Raw genomic sequence first — 25,255 nt, forward strand, 5'->3', positions numbered from 1 at the left:
ACAAACTGATAAATGCTGATGTGCAGTTTAAGGCGACACACAGATTTGTTAGTTACTTAAAATGTCTCTAGTTAAGTCATCATTTTTGGTCAGCTTTCTTCAAAACAGGCCGCATGCCTGTCTCAATATGGCTGACGAGCTGTGCTCTTCATTGTGTTGTCCTTTTCAGTTCATGGTGTGTGAGATGCTCCATGATCATTTGATAAGAGAGAGAGAGGGGGGTAAAGCAAGCAAATTTATAGATTTTCTGTCCAACCCCTACAGCCAATAGGGCGTCATGTTACTTAAAGGAATCTAACACAAGGCAATTCCAAACAGCCATACTTCAGACCAATGGGGCAGAGAAAACCTTCACACCTGTCCCCAAAACCATATGTTAAGGTGAAGCTTGGCAGTTAGGCAGTCTGGCTTTCCTATGGGGGTTGACTGAGAGAGCCCTGCATAGAATCACTTGCCAAACTTGTCTGAGGCACTTCCCCTAACCCTGTCATCAAATTCACTTTCCTGACTACCCTAGGGGTAAACAAGAATTCTTCTCAATAATGACTTTGTTACATGGTGACTATGCACAGATTTGACCCCAAAAACACCTTTAGCATAACGTCTCTTGACTTGTGCACATCACTGCAGACTCTATGTCTTTAATCACTTCTGTATGTTGTCCACTAGGCCTACAAAACCATTTCCGTAGGTTTACAGTTTAGCTGAAATGTAGTGTTTCAGTACAAAATATGGTATAAACATTAAACCTTCTTTGTCATGTCACTGCTCCATTTCAAACTTCCCCCATGTTCTGGCTATTCAGGCAGATTAGACTTACCAATTCGGCTCCCTTCATTTCTCCAAAAATGACATTAATTTGAGATTTCACATTCCCTAAATTTTGACAATCCAGCACTCTACTTGGTAACTTATTCCTTGTATCTTTAGTTTTTGGTCTGGAAAAAAAAAACAATTTCCAATATTTATGTGAAATTCACCCTTAACATCCACTTATGTCCCCGTGTTCTTGTTGAAAAGTTCATTTTAAAGCAATACTGTGTCCAGATATTATCATTGTTGTGTGTGTTACTCACCCAGCATTTATGATTGATTATGTTACATTTTCTATGAGGATTTGAAAATTTTCTCTTAGACTTCTTAATATTTTCCTAGGGGTTTCAATGTTATTCTTTTTGGATTCATTTTTGTTTTGTTTCCCTTTTTTATTAAAAGAGTAGTTATGTTATTTTACTATTATTTTGCAATGCTGATTTATTCACCTTATGAGTGCTGCCATTTTGTTGTTCTCCATTGCCATACCACACTTTCTCCGAAGTCATGACACATGAATACAAGATCACTGAGTAACTCTTCAATAGGCTCTGTGACTGCTGGGAGGTTATGGACTTCTTCATATGTGAAGACATCAGAAAAAATCTGAATTTAAAGGATTTGCTGTTTCACTGTTTGCATAGTCTATATATACAGTATTAGCTCAGCCTTGCCATTTCCTGTACATTTCACTACCTCCTTGAATATTCTTTTACTACTAAAATACCAAAATAAACTCTTTAGGTCATCATTTGCATTTTCTCCAATATTTCTATCCAAATGACTTTTGTCTTCCCTGATATCCTTTTAAGTGGTTGCTCTCTTCCTTACATAAGCTACAGTGAACCCTGGAGTCACTAGTCTTCTATTCCTTACACTGCTGTTTTTTTTTCTATTTGGAACTTCTTTTAAGTTCCTTACTGATTCCCCCTGTGAAGCTCTCTTTAGTTTCTTACTGCTCCTAAATTTCAGGATGAACCTTTTCTGCATTGTATGTAAAATGCCTTTACAACTGCACCTTGACTGTCTAGATACTTAAAAGTTCAAGAAAGCTGATACCAGCATACCACTGTAGCAGACATCATGGGTTGGCTGACATCCCGGCTGAGATAAATGGTTCCTTAACTGGTCAGGAGGCCTTTTTAATTGAAGGAGTGATTGGGCGGACATTCCTACAAGGCTGGTCAGTGGTACCAGACCATTCTCTTTCAAAACACTGTGTAATGTATTATATTATGATCACTAGATTCTAAGAGTTCAATCACCTAATGAATACAACACTATGATAAATCTAGACAAGCTTCTCCTGTCATTGGTGTTTTTACATACTGTGCTAAAAAAACAGTCACTGACTACGCTTAACAGCTCCTGTTCTTGTGCTCCTTTGTTAGTAAGGTTGGCACAGTTAATATTTGGTCAATCAAAGCAACCCTTCAAACTTACTTTTCTAATATTAAAAAGATGTGTGTTGAACCATTGTCTTCTTTAGGGTTTAAAATGCACTCCTAATATCAGGCCTGTTTCCATTAGGCTTTTTTTAGCTCAATCCACATATTTTTATTAAGCAATCATGCATTCAATTTTTCCTTAGTATAAATGGATGTACTTTCATCCTTTTAATCTTGCCTCTCTTTCCAATCTTTGCTTTTTTTGTAATGTTAAATATTTGAATATTATACAGTATCAATGTCATTCCCATTTCTTGGATTTAGCCAGATTTGTGTTATTTCTATATTAGAATTACTGTATGTGTGTCTAGCTCTAATGCCAAATTGTCTGTTTTATTATTGATACTTCCAGCATTAAGACACATATTTTTTTTTATTTCTGGTTATTAACTGTGGACTCGTAATTTCAAAATAACCTTTTCTATTGTGGGTTTGTTCAATTGTGTGTTCCATTATGTGTAGTTATAAACTTGGCCCGTACTAAATGGATATTGCCTAGTTGAAACAATCCTTGACTGTCCTACTCATATGCCTCCCCAGTACATTGGTGCCTCTCTGGTTCAAATTTAACCTGTCATGGCAGAACAGGTCCCACCTGTTCCAATGTCCTATAAACCTATGCCCTACACTAAGATTTAAGCCATGATTTAAATATTCTAATCTTCTCAGTCTTACCTGGACAGGCATGTAGAACAGGCTGAATTTCAAAAAAGAGCATCTTGTCAGTTGTGCTCCTCAGCTTATCACGCAACTCGTTAATTGGCAGCCCTCCCATACCTATGTCATTTGTACCCATGTAAACAATGACAGCTGGTGCCAGCCCTTGCTTTGGCCAGTAGCCTATCCAACCATCCAGGAGGTCTCCCACTTGCACAGGCACAGGAAGGCAACACACCCTACAAGATCTTCTGTCCGTGTAGCAAACCTGACTTCAGACCCCCAATAATTGAGTGCCCCATGCAAATCTCTTTTTCTGGGGGACCCATAATAAGAGTCACCATCCTGTTCTGTGAGGTCATGAATACCTCCAACTTTGGGGTTGATTCTCCTGGACAGCATGCATCTCTTTCACCATCAGCTTATGGCCAAATGTGACTCACTTCTATCTATCTACTTTGTTCCACCTAAAGAGCACCCAGGCAACGTCTACCAATTCTTGACTACAATTCAATTCAGTTTATTTTTGCAGAGTGTGCTTTACCAAGTGCAGGCTCACAGTGCTGAATCAAGTGCACTGTGTAAAATACAAATACAAATTACTAATTACATAAAGCACACACAAATAGATACAAATTAGATTAAACATACAACAAAGCAAAGCCATTTTAAATTAAATGATGTGTGTGAGACATGGCCAGTTCATAACAGAAAAAAGAAAAAAAAAACAACAACCACCAGTAAGGTCCACAGTTGGCTATTAAATGAAGTCAAAAGACAAAGTCAAACACAGTCACACTCCTGGAGACCACAGCCAACTGGCCGGCCGCCCCCTCTTGGCCTTCTACAGAGTAAGCCAGTGTGGGGCCATCTAATCTGACAACAGAATCTTTGTGTCATTGGACCTCAAGGCCCCTGTATCACAGATATGTCCCCATGAGCAGGAAAATGGCTTTGCAGTCAAGCAGTGTCACCAGGTGCCACAGCAGGACACTAAGAAGAGAAACCATTCTTAATATAATGCTTCATAATTTGTACGGTCCCAATAAACAGATGCAATATGCACAGCTAATCAGCAGCTCTGATCAGGGTAAGTAAGACTAAAGTAATGAGTCTTCAATTTGGATTTAAAAATGAGACCGAAGGGACACCTCTTATCAGCAGGCAGATTGTTCCACAGCTTTGAGGCCTTCTAGTTAAAAGCTCAAAATCCTACTGCTATCCTTTTAATTTTGGAATCTAGGCTGGAATCTTGAGATCTTAATGTTCATTCAGTAAGTTCAGATATGTAAGTAAGATCTATGACATTTTGAGTTTAGTATGCAAGAAGGAGGATTTTTAAATCAGCCCTAAGCATACCTTAAAGCCCATGTTAAGAATTAAGAACTGCACTTATGTGGTTGTACTTTGTATTTCTTGTAATGACTCTTACAGCAGCATTTGAAATAAACTGAAAGCTGTGAGGGAAAAAAAAAATGAACAGCCAGTGAATAATGCATTGCTGTAGAGAGTCCTACCAGAAATTCATACATGGATTTTTCAGTGCAGATAGTGCTTTAGAGAGAGAGAGAGAGAGAAAAAGAGTACTTTTATCTGTCTCAAGGGGAAATTTTAGATTTTCACAGAAACTGAAGGGATATTATAGCAAATAGGAAACAATAAACCCCTGTGATAAATGTGGGTTCTGCTCCATGCTCCCACTTCTCTTCAGGAAGCCTCTCAAACCCAACACCATCAATAATGTAACTGGATGAGCTGGTCTATGAGGACAACAAACGAAGTAAGGGGAAAGGTGCAAAAGTGCTTTTATTTAAAAACAATAAAACCAAAACAAAGTGTTCAAATAAAGTGCAGTGCTCCAAAACATCATTAAATAAAAAATCCGTAAAAAGCAAGTGAAATGTGGAGGTTAAAATCATTCCAATAAAAATGAGGTTAAAACAATAGCTGGAAGCATTCCTTTAAAAACAAAACCAGGTGTCTTCTTCAGCTGGCGGACCCCTGCTTCTCCCATCCGGGATATGCACCAGGGGAGTCGCCCTACCTGCAGCTGACTTTCTCCACGTCTGGTTGCCTTCCGTCTTCTGGCTCCATACAGCACCACTACCAGGACCGAAAATTGGGTTCCACCAATGGCCAGGGCGTTCACTCTGGGATTCCGATCCCAAATCTCTGACTCCTGCGGCCTTTTGCGGCAAGCCAACCATCTTCCAGTTGCTCCTGCTCCTCTCAAGTGCTCAGCAGGAGCGACCCAATCAAACTGCCCTGGATGCCAGCTCACTTCTCCCAGCTGCCTGTCCTTCTTATAGTGAGCCAGCTCTCACTCACTCACCCACCGGCTTCTTCACTTCCAGCTTCCCTTTCTTCCTCCTTTAGCCTCCGTTCTTTTTTTTTTTTTTCTTTCCCCTCCACACTCGCGCTCCTACTATATATAATAGGGACGTGGCTCAGGTGTGGTGATTAGCAGCTCCCGGCATCAATTATGGATGTGGACGATTCCTCACCTGTGCACATAAGTGAGGAAACGCCCATAGCACATCACGTCCGAGAACCGCTCTGGCCAAACTACCATGCCCCCTCTAGATTATTTACTTAAAAACTGGCCTTTTATTCTGTGCCGCAGACCCGCTATATCACACCCCCCTCAATTAAACACAAAGGATTACAATAAAAAAGGAAAACTTGTGACTTCTGATAAGAGAAGAGTCCCAATGAGGCATTATGCAGGCCTATTTCTGTTGGTATAAAGGAGCCCCCTGTAGAGTGTCTAAACATAAGTCTGCTAATTAATTAATTGGCTGAAAGTCCTCCATGTTTTTGTGTCAGAGAGGGGATGTGTAGCATTGTTCACAATGGCACTCAGTTTTGTTTTCATTCTCTTCTTCACTACAACCACCAATGGGTCGCCATTGTGTCTCATAATTGAGCCTGCCTTTTGGATTAACGTTTTGATTTTGATCAATAGCGTACATAATTCACCAATAAGCACGCTAGGTGTATATGATACTGTCAAAATGTATTATGAAACTGATGGTAAAATAGGGTAGATTTATTTTTTACTGTGCTTAGTTCAAGTAAGGAGTGCAATCCTTTTTTAGGGAGACACTTTTTTGGAGGTGGGTTGTAAGAAGTTTTATATCCAAAAAAGGGTTGACTCCTAAAAAGGGTAAGACCCCCTAATTTAAGTGCATCTGCTTGACTGTACATATCAGGCAGGGTGACAGTGCAACGTGTCTTTGAGAAGGGTGCACAAGTTCAAGTGGTCAAACACAATGGAGTAGTGAGAACAATAGGGCTGTACAGGTGTATCGTAGACCCATCTTCACTACTTTGGTGTCAGGAGTTATTTTCCAGCGGACATGATAAGAGCAGAGATTCTGCCAATAGGGGCATCTTCAGAGAATTTACGGAAGTGTTTGCAAAGTCTGATGATATCTTAACAGCTCATTAACAGCTGTTATTATCTGCGAGTTTCCAGAATTCTGACTTGTTAGAGTTCATACAAAATGATTTTATTGTTGCTACTGCAGCTAGCAGTCAAAAGAAAATGGCATTCATTCTTCAGAATCATACAACGATGGTGTTTCATAACATTGTCCTGACTGTAAGGTAAAAACAAGCAGCCCAAAATGAAACTTTTTATACATGGTATTTAGGTTAGTAGAGCTACTTTTTCCTGTTTTGGGCAGACTATCAAGTTGGTGCTTGTTTCATAAATTACAAGCAAGCATGATTCAGCCTGTCACATTCAATGTATGTAGAAAAGTTGCTGATTGTTCCATCTATTGCCAAAAATGCTTCAATGATGCTTCAGAATCCAGAGAACTCAAATAATTAGGAGATCACGGTGCAGCTCATCATGAAGAACTCATAATGTAACATACACAGATGCTAATAATTAAAACAAAAACACAGAGACCAGGCAGGACTGCACAGGTTACTGGAAAACCGAAGAACCTGGGAAATAAAAACTAACAAGAAAGAGGGGAATGCGTGTGAACTCCACTCTGACAGTGGGGATTAAATCCAGAACGCTACATCTGAGAGGCAGTAGTGCTAACCACTGCACCATCATGCTATTCTCTGTTCTAATCTGAATATTGGTAGCCCCCATTTGAAGCAGCCAAGTAGTTAGATTCAGTGTTTGCTTTTTTTATTTTATTAATTTTATTGTAACCTTATGCATGGGGCTCTTTTTATTTTTTTCACTCTACAATTGTAGAAAATCAAAATAATACAATAATCTTTCTTAAAATGCTGAAAAGAGAGTTTCGTATTTAACTATGTCTTCTGGAGATCATTTCAGCTTCTACTCACTTAATTATTCACAGTAACACATATTCTGATTGGGGTGGCCAAACTTTTGCATGCCACAGGATATGTACGAATGTATGGGCATATACTGTATATATGCAGTCAGTCAGTCATTTACCAACCCGCTATATCCTAAGACAGGGTTATGGGGGTCTGCTTGAGCCAATCCCAGCCAACACAGGGCTCAAGGCAGGAACAAACCCTGGGCAGGGCGCCAGCCCACTGCAGGGCACACACACACACACACACACCCGCATACCAAGCACACACTTGGGACAATTTAGGATCACCAATGCACCTAACCTGCATGTCTTTGGACTGTGGGAGGAAACCAGAGCACCTGGAGGACACCCACACAGACACGGGGAGAACATGCAAACTCCACGCAGGGAGGACCCGGGAAGTGAACCCAGGTCTCCTAACTGCGAGGTAGCAGTGCTACCCACTGCGCCACCGTGCCACCCCTATATATGCAGTATACATATATATTTTATATACAGTCATATGAAAAAGTTTGGGAACCCTTCTTAATTATTTGGATTTTTGTTTATCATTGGCTGAGCTTTCAAAGTAGTAACTTCCTTTTAATATATGACATGCCTTATGGAAACAGTAGTATTTCAGCAGTGACATTAAGTTTATTGGATTAACAGAAAATATGCAATATGCATCATAACAAAATTAGACAGGTTCATAAATGTGGGCACCCCAACAGAGAGATATTACATCAATACTTAGTTGAGACTCATTTTGCAAATATAACAGCCTCTAGATGCCTCCTATAGCCTTTGATGAGTCTCTACATTCTGGATGGAGGTATTTTTGACCAATCTTCCATACAAAATCTCTCCAGCTCAGTTAAATTTGATGGCTGCCGAGCATGGACAGCCTGCTTCAAATCATCCCATAGATTTTCGATGATATTCAAGTCAGGGGACTGTGACGGCCATTCCAGAACATTGTACTTCTCCCTCTGCATGAATGCCTTTGTAGATTTTGAACTGTGTTTAGAGTCATTGTCTTGTTGGACTATCCAACTCCTGCGTAACTTCAACTTTGTGACTGATGCTTGAACATTATCCTGAAGGATTTGTTGATATTGGGTTGAATTCATCCGACTCTCGACTTTAACAAGGGCCCCAGTCCCTGAACTAGCCCCACAGCCCCACAGCATGATGGAACCTCCACCAAATTTGACAGTAAGTAGCAGGTGTTTTTCTTGGAATGCGGTGTTCTTCTTCTGCCATGCAAAGCACTTTTTGTTATGACCAAATAGCTCAATTTTTGTCTCATCAGTCCAAAGCACTTTGTTCCAAAATTAATCTGGCTTGTCTAAATGAGCATTTACATACAACAAGCAACTCTGTTTTGTGGTGTGAGTGCAGAAAGGGCTTCTTTCTCATCACCCTGCCATACAGATGTTCTTTGTGCAAACTGCGCTGAATTGTTGAATAAGGTACAGATACACCATCTGCAGCAAGATGTTCTTGTAGATCTTTGGAGGTGATCTGTGGGTTGCCTGTAACCATTCTCACAATCCTGCGCATATGCCGCTCCTGTATTTTTCTTGGCCTGCCAGACCTGCTGGGTTTAACAGCAACTGTGCCTGTGGCCTTCCATTTCCTGATTACATTCCTTACAGTTGAAACTAACAGTTTAAACCTCTGAGAGAGCTTTTTGTAGCCTTCCCCTAAACCATGATACTGAACAATCTTTGTTTTCAGATCTTTTGAGAGTTGCTTTGAGGATCCCATGCTGTCACTCTTCAGAGGAGAGTCAAAGGGAAGTTCAACTTGCAATTGACCACCTTAAATATCTTTTCTCATGATTGGACATACCTGTCTATGAAGTTCAAGGCTTAACGAGCTAATCCAACCAATTTGGTGTTACAAGTAATCAGTATTGAGCAGTTACATGCATTCAAATCAGCAAAATTACAAGGGGACCCACATTTTTTGCACAGCCACTTTTTCGCATTTGATGTAATTTCATACAAATAAATACTGCTTCACTAAAAATCTTTGTTCAGAAAACATCCCAGTAGTCAGATGTTCCTAGAAAATGAAAGACATACCACTGTTCTCTTTTTTGTTGAAAGTAGAGTAAATTATTATGCAGGCTGAGAGGGGGTCCCAAACTTTTTCATATATATATTGTACATATAGGCCCATGAACTTTGATCTTCATTTGTTTCTCTCTCTTCTGTTGTTCTTAATTCTTGCTTCTGATGGAAATTAATCCTTACCTTTCAATTAAAACCTGTTTGTGATTACTTGAGTGACCATCAGTTCAAAATAGATAATAAAATAAAAATGATGGTATCTTCATCCAGCAGCTGACAATGTACTTTTGAATGTACAATACATTGTATTATTAAAAGACAACCGGAAAATTAATCAACATGATGCAAGTGGATGTCCTGCAGATTGATAGCAAATATTTACTACTACCTTTATATATGTGGGTGTTTCCTAAAATTGAAATACAAATGCCTTATAAGCTGCAACATGAATTTCAATATATTAATGACCTTGTTTTTTTCTTCCTTAAAGAATATTTGTCCATTGGAATATCTTCAATTAAAAGGAACAAAGAAAATTACCTAATGGATACAATTGAATCCGTCTTCAAGCAACTGAGTCCTCAAGAGCAAGATGAAATGGTGCTTGTGGTCTTCTTGGCCAATTTTGACTCATCAGTGAACATTCAAATTGCCAAAGAGATTTCATCCAAGTTTCAGGAACACATTGACTCACATAGACTTATTGTTATCTCTTGTTCCAAGGAGCTGTACCCATCATTAGAAGGACTTAAACGAAACTTCAACGACCCCGAAGACAGAGTCAAATACAGATCCAAGCAAAATGCGGACTATGCTTTTCTAGCCAATTTCTGTACAGTTTTGTCCCAGTATTTTTTAATTTTAGAAGATGATGTGTATTGTTCAAAGAATTTCCTGACCAGCATTAAAAAGCATGTATCCGGATTACAAGGAGCTTGGGCCACCATCACTTTCTCAAAACTTGGTTATATCGGAAAACTCTACCACAATGAGGACTTGCCCAAGTTAGCAAGATTTCTGCTGATGTTTTATGATGAAATGCCATGCGACTGGCTTTTGGAGCACTTCCACCAATCCAAGGCACAAAAGGAAATGATCCGATTCAAACCTTCATTGTTTCAGCACATGGGCTCCTTCTCTTCATTCCAGGACAACCCAAATAAACTCAAAGATGACGAGTTTCAAGAGTTTTATGGAGAGACTGGAGATAACCCTCCAGCTGTGCTGAGAACTGATATTACCATCTATGAAGAAAACCTACCACAAAAATGCTATGATGGAACTGGGTATTTCTGGGGAAAGACATTGATACCTGGAAATTACGTTTTGGTCATCTTTAGTCAATCTGTTCAACTGCAAAAGGTCCGGATTATCACAGGATCAGAGGAGCACAAAGCTGACATCCTGCAATCTGGATATGCTGAAATCGGTTGGGAGCTGGTAGGGGAGAATGACCAAAGAACTTGTAAAACGTTTGTTAGCATCGGTGATTTTAAAGAAGGGAAACTGGAAGTGAACGATCTGGACAAAAATATTCCAAACAAAGTTGACTGTGTTAATGTAAAGGTTAAGGGATCTCAAAGTGAATGGCTTCTTATTGGTAAAATAGATGTCTGGATTGCTCACAGTTAAAATTCACATTCAAAATATTTTTATGTTCAATTTGTGTCCCAAATTATAAAATCTGGACACCTCTGTGAAGTACTCCTGCGGAAATGTTTACAATTATGAAAGCTGGTTTAATGAAGAATGTATTCCTAATTATGGTTATGATCAATTGAAATGAAAATTTAAATGAATTTATTTTTTAATTTTTCAAATATGAGAAGAGTTCTTTGTTAAAATATATTGAAATGTAATGTCTGGTGTACAAGTGTATACATAACCGTACATTTTTCTATTAACTTGTTGACAGGACCTGTAAATGCTCCCAGCAGCATTAAGTATGATGCAGGGCTCCATAGCAAAAACAGCTCCTCATAAAAATGTGCCTTTTATTTATTTTTAATATGTAATGAAAATTGTGAATTGTAATCAAAGAAAAATTATTTTACAAGTGGTCAATTTGTTTTGTTGGTTTTTTTTTTTTTGCCAGGTAATACATTGGTTTGTCACATCTAACCAAATGATTTCAGTGGACTTAGTGGTCTTCTTTCATTGGCAAACATCTACAGGACACCTTTAATTGCAAATTAATTAGGACAACTTTGTTATCCATTAGCTGATTAAACTTTATAGTGCGTGACATCTCCGTCAATGCAACAATGAATCTATTTTCTCCCTCACAAGTTCGTAGGGAGTCAGAGTCTGTCCCTGCACATTTGACACAAGGCAGGAATCCCCTCATGTGTGCATCCACAGCCTGCATTTCTAGGTCTGTTTAAAGATAGCAGTGGTTTGGCACATTAACACAAATGAAAACACTCTGAGAACTGCTGGCATGAACACTCCTTTTCGTGAGTGTGCTGAGAATCAAACCCACCAAGTACACATTGAATTAGTGAAGAGGTTGACCGTTAATTCGACCTTTTCAATAAGTGCCCAGCTGACAAACTTAGTACTGCTTTCATATTTGTGTGACACTATGGGGGACATGAGAGCAATGTGTATAATGCGTATCATTAAATCATGTTGACATGAAAGCAGACTTCATATATTCCACGCTGCAAGTGGTATGCACAAAAAAAACCCTTGTGACGCTTAAATGAAAGCTTTAATGTTTGGGTATTTTAGAATTATTCTAAAGGCTATGTCACATTAAAAAACTTTTCCAGCGATTTTCAATCATAGCCTTCATTTCCGTAATCTTTGCCAGTTGGAGACAGTCGGCAGCACACTGTCATGAAGCCGAACGTCTAATGTGTGTGATGGACAGCCAGGTCCCATGCCTGGCCGGGATGCCACTGCTGCATACGTCCCGGGGGAGCCACCATGGACAGTGCAATGCCTCCCCCGGGGCGCCTGGGGGCAGCCTCCCTGGCAGTGGGTCCTTCCTCAGTCTCCCCCGTGGCTCCATGGGACATGGAGTCCACCACAGTCCGATTGGGAGATGGGGTGGCCGCTAGGGGGTGCTGCGGAGAGCCAGCCGCCACAATGGACAACTTACCAGCCCCACCCGGAGGTGCAATTAAGACCAGCTGGTCAGGCACCTGGAGCACTTCCGGGTGGGCTATAAAGCAGGCAACCTCCCTCCATTCGTGGCCAGAATCGGGAGGAAGAGGACGAGGTTGCCTGGGAGGAGTGGTGGTGGCAGGAAAGCTTGTTTAAGTTTGTGCTTTGTGTTTTGGGGACTGTGTTGGGCCTGTGGGACACGGGGAAGATGTGCCCCACGGCTGAAAAAAAAAAAGAATAAAGCCTGTGTTTTGTACACGTGCCTCTGCGTGGTCTGTGCCGGGTCGGGCGCTATATAGCGCTTTTTACATGTGATATACCTGACAACTGAGACCAGCTAGTCTGTGACTGGCTATGCTGAAACCAAACAGGTTTGATTTTCTCTTTGGTTGAAGGGACGGCCTCTTTGCATGTGAGAACTGAGAATCAATGAGAGTTCAGCTGGTTTTAAATGTATAAAAAGTAGTGGTGAGGGATAAGGAACACACATGTTTTGAACATCATAAATAGAAGAGAAGATTGTCAGTTTAATGTCTTGTGTTTTACATACCATAATATAACAGAATGGAAAAATGAAAAATGGGCCAAGAGTGAAGCTGAATGCAGCACAGCTATTAACCCTCTGTAAAGCACTGGCTCTGTCCGGCATCATGGGAGCTGTAGACCTCACAAACACAAGAGAAGCTCGTCTGTCTGATGTCTCGTATTTTATACACCATAACAGAATGTAAAAACAATTGGAGTACAGAGATTGCTGCTAAACCTGCTGCAGCCGTTAACACTTTGTGCAGCGCTGTCTCCATCAGGCAGCACACTACTGGCTGCCAGGAAAAGGGATGAGCCTGACTGTGCTGGGAGATCAGAAGTCAGTCAGTAAATGTGACATGGGCTGGGATTTTCTGTTGTTTGAGTTTTCATGATGCAGCATGAGATCAGCAAGCAGGATCTGCAAATCTGACAAACCCCATTATAAAATGTTGTTTACTGTGAAGTCAGCTTAAGAGGCTGATGAAATATCCTGTGGCATAAGTAACAAGTCAAAGTTCTGAAATACTTTAGGCATCCAAGCAAAGAGATCAAGCCCATTCTTGGGCAATAATTATTATGTCCAGTAATTTAAGGCTGATGAAGGCAGAAATTTAATGATAGACACTGAGGCCAGAAATTTCTATACTTAAAGTTCTTTACTTCTTTCTATACTTAAAGGTTCTTAATTTCTCCTTCTGTATGCCTTAAGCATACGGTTCAACACTTAAATTAAAGTGCTATTTTACGAGTTACTTCACTCTCAAAAGGCCCGTAGGCTGATTGGCACATAGGCATGTGCCCAGGCACGGACACGTGCACAAGCACGATCACAAGCATGAACACGGTTAAAAACCGTATGCCTCTATACCTTACACAAGGCAAGGCTAGACACTAACTGGAGAACATTGTTCACTCAAAGCTGTTAGAAAATGAAAGGAAAATACCAACACAATTCTATTGTATCTAACCTCCCATATTTTATGCATTATCGTCTAGTAAAATATTCATGAATTTTATAGAACTAGGAAAATGGCTCTTACAACATTTATTTCAATACATAACAAAAAAGGATAACTAAAAGTGTGAAATGGCCACATTTACAAGCAAATTAAAATTGTTTCCAGTGAAAAATATTTGTCTGTATGACCAAATTGTAAGAAAACATAACTAATTGAGCAGATGTATTGTGTAAAGGCTGCGTGATATGTGACCCATTTCAGTCGTAGCCTTCATTTGTATAATTTTAGTGAGTTGGAGGCAGTTGGCATAGCCACTGACTCTCTCCAACTACTCCATGATGAGAACCGACAAAATCTAACAAGACTGATTGTGTTTCTAGTGGTGCATGGGTGCGGCAAACAATGAATGTATTGCAGCAATGAGGAATAATTAATGCAAGTGTTTTGGACGTTGTAAACAGAAGAGAGGCTCATCAGTCTGATGTTTTGTGTTTTACATACAACAACAGAATGAAAAAAAATAGAAGTGTGAAGAGAACTCGCCATACCTGTTAATCCTTTGTCAAGCACTGGCTCCATCACACAGCACGTTATTGTCTGTCAGAGAAGGGGCAAACACAATTGTGCTGGTAAGTCATCAGACAGTAGCTTTATTTGACAGGTCCAGCAATGAGATCAGCAATCAAAGTCGGCAAGACTAGAACTCACATAATGTGATATCAACTTAACTAGACTCGGAGCTCCTGGACAATCCCATTGCCTTCCCCTGGGCAAACCAATGATTTTTATTTCTACTAATTTGCCAATTTTAAGAAAATTCTTATATTTAGTTAACTCTTAAAAGCTTACAACTACTCTAAATCCAGGTTACCTTCCTTTTCTTTCTGACCTCTCAAGACACTTGCACAAACCTACATAAAGGTCTTCATCAACCCCTCCTTCTCCATTATAGTGCACCTTCACAACCAGTCAGCCTCCACCTTTCACTCGGCAGGCCCAGATTAGCTCAGTCTCACCAAAAAGAGCTGACATTGATGTTAATACCGGCATATCACTACTCCCCCTCTGAGCTGAGAAAGGGGCTTCTCTTTCCCATATCTTCATGGTGTGGCTAATCAACTTTATACCACTGTAGTTACTGCAGTCCTACACACCTCCCTTATTCTTAAAAACTGGTACTAATATACATCTTCTCAACTCCTCAGGGATATTCTTGCCTTTCAAGATTTTTGTTAAACAGTCTAGTTAGAAACTCTACTGCCATCTCACCTAAACATCTCCATGCCTCTTCTTTCTGAAATGTCCCAGTCTGCTAAGACCCAGCATTTGATACTCCACATTACTCATGTTGACTTCTAACAGCTTTTCCCAACTATAATAACTCACAATTAATGAAGGTGTTTCTTGATACAGCATGTTGCTAGTTTGTCATTTTGTTGTTTCTATTTGTTTGTAAACTTCGATCATCTTACCAAGCAATCAAATGTATTGCATGCATAGAATAAATAAAAAACTGTGAAATAAATGCAATCACCAACAACAGCAATAATAATAATAATTAATAAAGTCAGATCATTCTATGTTATTTATTCTCACTAATAGGCTTCTTTTTACCTGCATATTTATTTAGAAAGAAATTAATCAGCAACAGAAGTAACAGGTAACTTGAGAAGTGATTAGCTTATCAATTTTGATGACTTTCCTCTAGAACAAAGACAGACTTTTCATGCACATCCTTATCTACAAAATGTTGGCAATAAAATGTTTGTAATTACTGTGAAGGGAAGGGAATTACGGTGAAGGGAAGATTGAGCCTCTTCTTCTTTTGGTTGCTCCCATTTAGGGGTCCCCACAGGAGACCATCTGCCTCTATCTATGTCTTTGACGTCATTTTCTGCCACACCGACTGCCTTCATGTCCTCCCTCACCACATCCCTATCTCCTCTTTGGCCTTCCTCTTTTCTCCTTCCTTGCTGGTTCCATCCTCAACATTCTTTTCCCAATGTACCTTCCATCTCTCCTCTGCACGTGCCCAAGCCATCTCAATCAAGCCTCTCTCACTTGATCTCCAAACTGTCATACTTGTGTTGTCCCTCTAATATATTCATTTCTAATCCTGTCTACCCTCGTTACTCTGAGTGAAAATTGTAGCATCTTCAACTCTGCTACTTCCAGCTCTGCCTCCAGTCTTTTCGTCAGTGCCACCATCTCCAAACCATACAACACAGCTGGTCTCACTACCGTTTTATAGACCTTCCCCTTCACTCTTGTCGTTGCTCTTCTATCTCAAATCACTCCTGCCACTCTTCTCTGCCCAGTCCACCCTGCCTGCCCTCTCTTCTTTACCACTCTACCACCCTCTCCATTGCTTTGAACTGTTGAACCCAAGTTTTTATATTTGTCTACCTTCACCACCTCTGCTCCTTGCAGTCACACCCTTCCATCGCCTTCCCTCTCATTTACGCACATGTACTCCATCTTACTCCTACCGACTTCCATTCTCTTTCTCTCCAGTGTGTATCTCCACCTCTTCAGGCTCGCCTCAACCTGCTGTCTACTCTCACTACAGATCACAACATCATCTGTAAGCATCATAGTCCATGGAGACTTCTGTTTGACCTCATCTGTCAACCTGTCCATCACTGTTGCAAACAAGAGAGGGCTCAGAGACGATCCTTGATGTAATCCCACTTTCACCTTCAACCAGGCTGTCATTCCTACTACACATCACACCACAATCACACTGTCCTCATACAAGTCCTGTAACACCCTCACATACTTTTTTGCTACTTCTGAATTCCTCATACAGTACCATAACTCCTCTCCTGGCACGCTGTCATACACTTTCTCTAAGTCAACAAATATGCAATGCAGTTCCTTCTGACCTTCTCTGTACTGCTCCATCAACACCCTTAAAGAAAACATCGCATCTGTAGTACTCTTTCCTGGCATGAAACCATATTGCCACTCACAGATCGCCACCTCTCCTCTCAGCCTTGCATCTATCATTCTTTCCCATTTCTTCATGGTGTGGCTGATCAACATTATACCCCTGTAGTTACTGCATCTCTACACACATCAATCTAGTTAGAAACTCTACTGCCATCTCACCTAAACAACTCCATGCCCCTGCTGGTATATCATCCGGGCCAACTGCTTTTCAACTGTTCATCCTTCTCATAGCTTTCCTCACTTCAGCCTTGCTGATCCCTGGTACTTTGTGATTTACTATCTCCACTTCATCCAACCTACACTCTCTCTAATTTTCTATATTCATAAGTTCTTCAAAATACTCCTTTCACCTTTTCAACACACTCTCCCTGCTTATCAGCAAATTTCCGTCTGTATCCCTTATCACCCTGACCTTCCCCACTCGGTCCCTCTGCCAATAAGTACAGGGTGCCTTTCTCCTTCCTTTTTGTCTAGCTTCTCATACAGCTCCGCATACGCCTTTTCATTAGCCTTCACCCTCTCTCTCTAAAGCAAAGTATTGTAATGATTTTCTTCCCAATTGTTGTAGTAGGGCAAGTACCATTATGGTTTTTTTTTCAAGCATTTCACTTTGTAAATACTTCTTTAAAAGTGTCAGGTACACTACTCCTAGACCAGCTAAGACCAGACTCTTTCAATTTAACGCCCATCCAATTAGAGGAGCCATGGGATACACCCAGTAAGCATTCTCGCCATGTAAAAGAGAGCCTGGCAAGGACTGTAGTGCCACTCACAGAAGAAGAAAGAGCTTCGTCTTTCATTTACGTGAGAAAAAACAACAAAAAGAGCCAGGGAAGGATTCAAAGACTTTGAATGTGTGAATCTGATTTTGTGAATATTACTGCTGGTTTTTATGTCTCAGCCCATGTTAGCTCTGTACATAGACCCCTCAGTCAAAATGGCAAAATTACACTTTGAGTAATTTAATTGCAATATATGTCCTGCACCTGTAAAGGTTTATTTTGCTTACAAGTTTACAGGGTATGTCTTTGAGAAGGACTGTTAAAAACTGATAACTTTAAATCTTGTCCAAGCAAGTAGATCAAACGTAACCAAGATCATTTTACAGACTGCCTGCCTCGAGCCTGGCAACATTTTCTACAACACAACTAAGGTGTCTACATGGTCAACACACTGATGATTATATCATCATCAGTGACCAGAGGCCACCACCGATACGCTGATACTATCGGGAATGGACCCCTGGGGTGAATTAGCCCTGGGCACCACTGTAACCTGAGAATACTGGTGTCAAGCGTGCCTTAAGTCTCCATGCCATTAGGAACAACCTGTGTCCTCCATGACAACATATGTATGCACAACTAGTCAAAAGATTCCCTTTTTTATCAAGATACCATTAAACTGGTTGACAGATACAGCCAGGACATTACTAGTATTTCTAATGGTTCGTACCTCTTGAAATAACTGATTGATTTTTAAGTTATTCTTCACATATGACTATATGTATATGCAGTATAAATATTGTATACATATGCAGTATGTTGCCACACATGTTACCTGGAGATCGCCTTCCTGGCTCTGTTGAGGCAAGCAGTACCACCTTGCAATGAGAGGGAGCACTGTCACTGCTACTATCTTCTTTTTTTACCCGCAGTTCTGATAGGTAGCCCTGGGAAGACGCCTAGTGCCCACCTTCTTCAACCCTGAGATGACCTCACCCCTTCTGGTCAGGATGCAATAAAAACAAGCAGCATCCAATAGATCATTATGGAACCCCTGCCAATGGAGATGATACTTTTGCTGGCGAGACCCTTTATCCTTTTGTGCTGTGATAGTTGCCACACTTTTTAGCTTTTATTAATTTCTGTGGTTAGATGCCCACCATTGACTGATGTCCCAACTATTTCTCCTGGCTATCTCACTATCTGTTCACTAGTTTAAATGTATAAATAAAATATGAGAGCTCAGCTTTATTAATTTGCAGAGATCGGTTTTATCTTTGGCATTAAAGAGTCTTTAATTAAAGAGTGATTAACGTTGTAGAACAATAAAAGGTGAAAACTTCCTAAGGGTGAATACTTTTTAAAGGCGCTGTATATAAAGCTAAAAAGAAGAGAGAGTTTTTGATGTTCAACGAAAAATAGTTTCTGGTTTATCTTGTTTTAATCTTATGAGTAGTGAGCTGAAATAAATGGAATTGCAGCCATTAGCATTAAATACAAATCAAAAATGTGGATAATCTGCCCAAGTTTGTTTCTAAAAAAAAGGGAGATAATAGCAGCAAATAAATAAAATGTGCTGACAGCGACTTCATTGTCTTTCTAAATACTTCAGAATGACTTACCATGATGTCCTCCCAAACAAATGTAGTAGCATCTTATGTGGCCTGGTGGCTAAGGTGTTGAACTGTAAATTACAAATTCTATCTTCACCATTGACTCACTGTCTCTTTGAGTGAACCACTTAACATGTCAGTGCCTCTCCTGTTAAAATAATAATAATAATAATAAATGCAAATAACTACATTATAAGTCTTTACTTGGAGCAGCATTCACCACAGACTGTCCTATATCATGTTGTCACAGATTGCTAGTTTTTCTTAGACTGAGCACTCTAGTGGCACAGGGGTCTCATTGTAATGCTCCCTCGGAGCTTACTCTCTTTTCTCTCCTCAAGATACACTGTAAAGATAGGACAAGGAAAACGAGCTGTAAAATCAACCAGAAGCTAGTGGAACCTACACCAGGTCTATGTGGTAATAAGGAGGCCAACTTTCTCAATCTTCCAAGGGATATAAAATTGAGAAGAAAACAGAAAAGCTCAGTATGTTTTTTTTAATTCTCAAAGAATATTGAACTCTGCTTGACAGGTGATTCTCCAGGTACTTGATAGGAGCTAAGAGGTCAGTCATGGAGAATGATAAAAAGTGAATAGAAATGAAGAGAAAGCTACCAGGATGTTGGGTTCTAAAGCCTGCTCCCAAGACAAGTGTAGCTACCATGGTGACACAGTGGTCAGTGCTGCTCTGTCATGGATCTGTTGATTGTTCTCAGTCTGGAGGCTGCACATTATCATCTTTGAGTTGTTTGTCTGTTTCTGTGCTGGTTTGCCTCCAATACCTCCAATCTGTTTATGTTAGGTTACATGGTGATTCCCAAATGGTCTAATGCGGGTGCCCTATGATGGACTAGACCCTGTCTAGGGTTGGTTTACGCCCAAATACTCCAATTGTCTTCAAAGGAATTGTGAATGTTATTTTATTTTATACTGTTACCAGTTCTAGAAACTCCTGACACACATCCTATACTCATGAGGCTTAAACTCACAAATCCAAACCTGTTCCAAGAACATAAAACTAACAATTGAGCCTGTTCAGTAAAATGAATGTTTGTTTAACCCAGAACACACAATTAGTTTCCATCTGCATGGGATTAATGTTTTACTGAACTTCTTCTATTAGGATCCCACCATAACTTTGCTACTATCCACTATTCACAAATAGACAGAACCAATGTTAGATTCTTTCAGATCTGATGTAAGAACACAAAACACTCTACTTTTGGCAAAAGGTTAATAAATATAAAAAAAATCATAGCATATTTTTATTTTTATTATTAATGAATATAATATTAATATATATAATATTATATACCTCATTGAATAGAAGCTGACGCAATATACTGTAACACGTTTGCAATTGCTTATGGGTAGTTTGAAAAGCATAGCATTCTGCCATTAATCTAGTTGAAGCCAAGGTCAAATGAACATGGACTCTCTGCTGCAGTATTGTTCCAATGTTGAACAACACTCTTTAGTGAGATTTCTTTGAGCAGAGGGAGTGAAATCTGTTGAAATTCACCAAAGGATGTGGGCTCAATACAGAAGTGAAAACATCACGACTCAACGAAAAGTTCATGAATGGCTAGAAAGTTTTAAAGTAGGAAGAACTAGTGTAACCGACAAAGCTCAATCTGGTTGACCATCAACATCACACACACAAATACCGACATAGCAAATGACTTTATCAGAGATGACTGACAGATTATATCGCTCGCTGTTGCTGCACATTTGAATATTAGCTATGGATCTGCACATCGCATAGTGCATAATGACTTATGGGTACCATAAAGTTTGCGCAAGATGGATACTCACACAGTTTACTGTTCTTCACAAGCTAACATTCTTTGGTGAATTTCAGCAGATTTCATTTGTTCTGCTCAAAGAAATTTCACTACAAGGTGTTGTTCAACAATGGAAAAATACTGCAGTGGAGTATCCATGTGCTACCTGGTTACAATCTGTCCCCCTATACTCAGTGATGGAATAAGACAGTTCAGGAAATGAATGGAAGGCTTCACATTGTTATTAGCAAGTGATTGGCAAGTGTCTCGTTGGCTGTGATAAGGTAAGACAACCACCCACCGTATCATGGCGAAAGCGATCATGAACAACCTCCTCTCACTTCCCCACAGACCAGAGTTTGGGGATTTACATAAACAGTGAAGGTACCAGAAGTTGGCGCCTATTTGGCCATGCTCATTTAGCGAAGACAACTACATGGTGGAAAAAAAACCCTTTCAAGTCAAAAAACACAGGGACACAAGACATAAATTCCTTTGTTTCGTTTACTTTCTTTTTTGAGTTCAACCAATTAAATGGGGTACACCAACCCTTTATCATTTCTCTGTTTTTTTATTAGCAGAGTTACAATATGTACCCTTTAACAGACATGCCGAAATAATGTTTAAGTTAACTCTCAACTTCAGCCTTTCTTCAACTCTCTTTTAGAATGAGAAGGAAAGTTAATTTCACAACAGTCGCATGTCTGTCTCATACAACAGCTTGAAGAAAATTGTCAGATTATAAAATGACAAAAAAGACTCTTCAACCAACAGCTATAAGTTCTCAGCTGTTAATGACCCTCCATTAGCTAAGCATGGGCCCAGCCAGAACTTGGATAGGAGTCCATCTAAGAAAAAGATTGGGTTGTTGCTGGAAGAGACCAGGAGGGGTGCTTACCCTGTGGTCTGATTGTAGGTCCCAATGCACCAGTGCTGTAAACATGGCGCTTTCTTTTGAATGAGATGTAAAATCAAGGGCCATTAATCTCTGTGGTCATATAAGGTCATTGGGCATCCGTCATAAAGAATAAGGTGTACCCCTTGAAGCCCCAGCACTTTCATATACTGATTGTATTTGTTACAACAGGAAACTTAGAATGAGGATTGCACACTGGCCTACATCTTGAGGACTGTGAAGTTATAGAGTATATACACCATTGAACACAAAGGCAAGGACACTCAAATGTTTATGGACATCTACTTCTACATCCTCATGCATCTTCAGTGCTAGGTGGGCAAGTATGCTTAGATAAAGACACAAAGGGCTAAGGTTACTTCTAATCACACATTTTCAGAAAAAAAGTCAACCTTGGAAAGAATTATCTTTCAGGTAAGTGGACTCTTCTTTGGTGAGCATCACATCTACCTATGCCCTGATGTAAACATCAAGATCCTCACCTCTCACATTGTACAGAGCATGGCAAGAAGACTTCAATGACTGAGCTGATAGAGCTGGATCTATACCTTGGAGATGGTGGAGAAGCTAAAATTTTCACTTGGAATACTCAGTAAAAGAGGATTAAAAAAAATCCACACTGCCGCTTAATAACAAGGCAACACCAAATAGTTGAAGCAAAACCTTATAGGGGGCTGCAATGAATGCCACAGGAGGAGTCTGGATATCAAGCTCACAGTGAAATCATCTGCATTAACTGCTATCAGCACAGTGCTGATGAACTATTGATTTGTCCTTCTGCCCTTTGGGATAATCTTAAGAAAAGTAATAACAAGAAATGTAATGCTCTTGGTCACAAAATAAACTTGTTGCTTGTTTGTGTGTTTGTTTTTAAATGGACTTGTTTTGATTTAATTCAACTCAATTGATTGCACAACTCATAATTATGAAATGAAAAGCAGAAAATGTGAGCTCTACTGCATCATTTATGAGTTGTGCACCTCATAGGAGCAGGTTCTGACAGTCCCAACTGAGAAGACAGAAGGTATCAACTCAACTCCCCTGAGCGACATTTTGGTAGACTTAAACACTACATTCGACTATGTAGATTAAAGTTTCTTATGGTTTTTTTTTTTCTTGTAACCCAATCTTGCTCTTCTTAGTGTCTCCAAAACCTTGAAGAATTGCAACTGATCATCAGAGTGGAATAATGTCGACTGCTTAAACAACCTGCAGCGACCCTCTACAACACACTTCACAAACAATATGCAACCCATTGCCATATAATCAGCAGTGACTCCATTTTGGGTTATGACCCATAGTTTAAGAAGCTCTGCCACAGATCACACCATTCTCATTAACAGCCTTTGACAGTCCTTTCAGTTGGTGTGTAAGCTGGTTTAGATCATACAGTCTTTGATCATTTAGTCCTACAAATTAAGCCAGTACTATCTAGGAAAATCTTAGGTTAGCAAGGGGTACTTACCCTGTGGTCTGAGTGTGGATATTAATGCCACAGCTTCAAAAATGGCACCAAACCATCTCCTGTCTCTAATAGGCTAACTCTCTCTCTTAACCCTTCACCACCTAATAACTAATGAGTGTTGAGCATGCTGGCACAAAATGGCTGCCGTCACATCATCCAGATTGATGCTGCACATTGGTGGTGGTTTGTCTCCCTGCCCCATGTAAAGTGCTTTGAGTGTCTTGAAATGCACTATATAAAGGTATTGTTTTCTTCTGCTTCTGTGTTGTTATCCAAGTACCTTGCAGACACATTTGATGCTAGAAGCTAATAAAGAAGACATTCCTATGATGAGATAGATGCGGCTCAAGATGAAAGTGCACAAAGATGATTTGAATGAAATCATCACAGCTGGATCTGTACGTAAAACCCATGGACATGAAAGAGTAGTCACTCTGCAAGTCTGTCTCAGAAAAATACACACTCGAAATGTGACATTGCAGAAAATACATTGTAAGTGTTTCCATTTTCTGCTGACTTGCTAGCTGAGCCTGCCTGACAGAATATGTCTACCAGCTCTATTAGGTCTGCAGGACAACAGGGTGAGGCAGTCGTGACCCCAGTCTGCATGTATCGTCTAGCACTTACTATAGCCCAGTGCTTAGGAAAGAATGGTACGAGCATAACCCCGTTTATGTTCTTAATAAATGGATGCAAAGAGCCTTCTGACTGTGTGTATTTAACTAAAGATTACATTAGTGCAGAAGTAAGTAGCCATGTGCCTGAGATATCGCATGGAAACAAATGAATAACAGTTATGATAGCTTAGTATGTCATAGAAAAGGCAACAGGGCTTGCACAAGGGGTTGTCAGCTGGTGCCAAAGCAGGTTGAATGTTGTGGGGTGAGTGAGACATTCTGATATTTCAACTTGAAAACATAATCCACTTAATCCATGCCAGCATAACAATAGGTCCCATCAGTACTGAGTGTAAGGCAGTGAACAACTCTGGACTTGGTGCCAGTTCATCACAGGGCTCACACAGCACATACTGCTGGGCCCTCTGACTCTCTTGTACCACTCTTTCTGTCTTGGCAGTCAGTCACAACAGTAGTTATCTAACTGCATGATAATGTGCAGTGAATACACTTGATTTGACCATACTCCGTTGACCCTTGACCTTCGTTGACCATATATGTGTACCAAATTTCAGGTCAGTAGGTCAAATGGTTTGGGAGCTGCAGGTGACTGCATGCAACCACACAGTGAATACACTTGATTTAACTTTACTCGATTGACCTTTGACATCAGAGGTCAATCACCCCGAAAGCGGACAGTAGGTGTCACATAGTATATGTGTACCAAATTTCACGTCAATAGGTCAAACAGTTTGTAAGCTACATGTGATTCAAAATCCTGGACAGATAAACAGACAGCCATGGTAGCGTATTATATAAGAAGATTAGCGTTTGCCTCCCAGTCTGTAAGGCTCTGAACCTTTCTATATTTTGGAATGTCTGTCACTATTCTCAGAACTTCAAACACCAGCATTCTCGATGTTCCAAGAGTGAATTTTATCTTCAGCTAAAGTCAGGCTTTAAAAATTATACTGAAGCTTTCCTCATTGTTTTTTTTTTCAAAAACTTTTGGGAACTGGGAATGTAATGGAACAAGTGGCATGGAAATAGGCACGCAGGCAAGCTGATTTGTGTTTTCTGTTAATTCAGCGTTTCTCAACCTTTAAATATTTGCGACCCGAGTTTTCATAACAGTTTTAATCGCGCCCCCCCTAACATTTTTTTGAAATGTAGACGCATATTTTATTATACCTACTTAACTTTTATCGACATTTATCAAACTCTATATTTATAGTTCTAGTATCAGAATGTAGTTTAAGTTCATTTGTTTTGGTTTCAAAAGATGTTTTTTT

The 25,255-nt window shown here is 39.9% G+C and overlaps 1 protein-coding gene across 1 annotated transcript in view; it reads left to right on the plus strand.

Moving 5' to 3' along the window:
- LOC120526991 (alpha-1,6-mannosyl-glycoprotein 4-beta-N-acetylglucosaminyltransferase-like) overlaps positions 1 to 11,354 on the plus strand; it is a 63,876-nt gene extending 52,522 nt beyond the window's left edge. Inside the window, exon 5 of the mRNA XM_039750060.1 lies at positions 9,785 to 11,354. Within this exon, the coding sequence (XP_039605994.1) occupies positions 9,785 to 10,926 (1,142 nt within the window). The 3' untranslated portion in view covers positions 10,927 to 11,354. The remainder of the gene's footprint in view (positions 1 to 9,784) is intronic.
- The last annotated feature ends 13,901 nt before the right edge of the window (positions 11,355 to 25,255 follow it).

Source organism: Polypterus senegalus, chromosome 1 (genome assembly GCF_016835505.1).
Source record: "Polypterus senegalus isolate Bchr_013 chromosome 1, ASM1683550v1, whole genome shotgun sequence".
Classification (NCBI taxonomy): Eukaryota; Metazoa; Chordata; class Cladistia; order Polypteriformes; family Polypteridae; genus Polypterus; species Polypterus senegalus.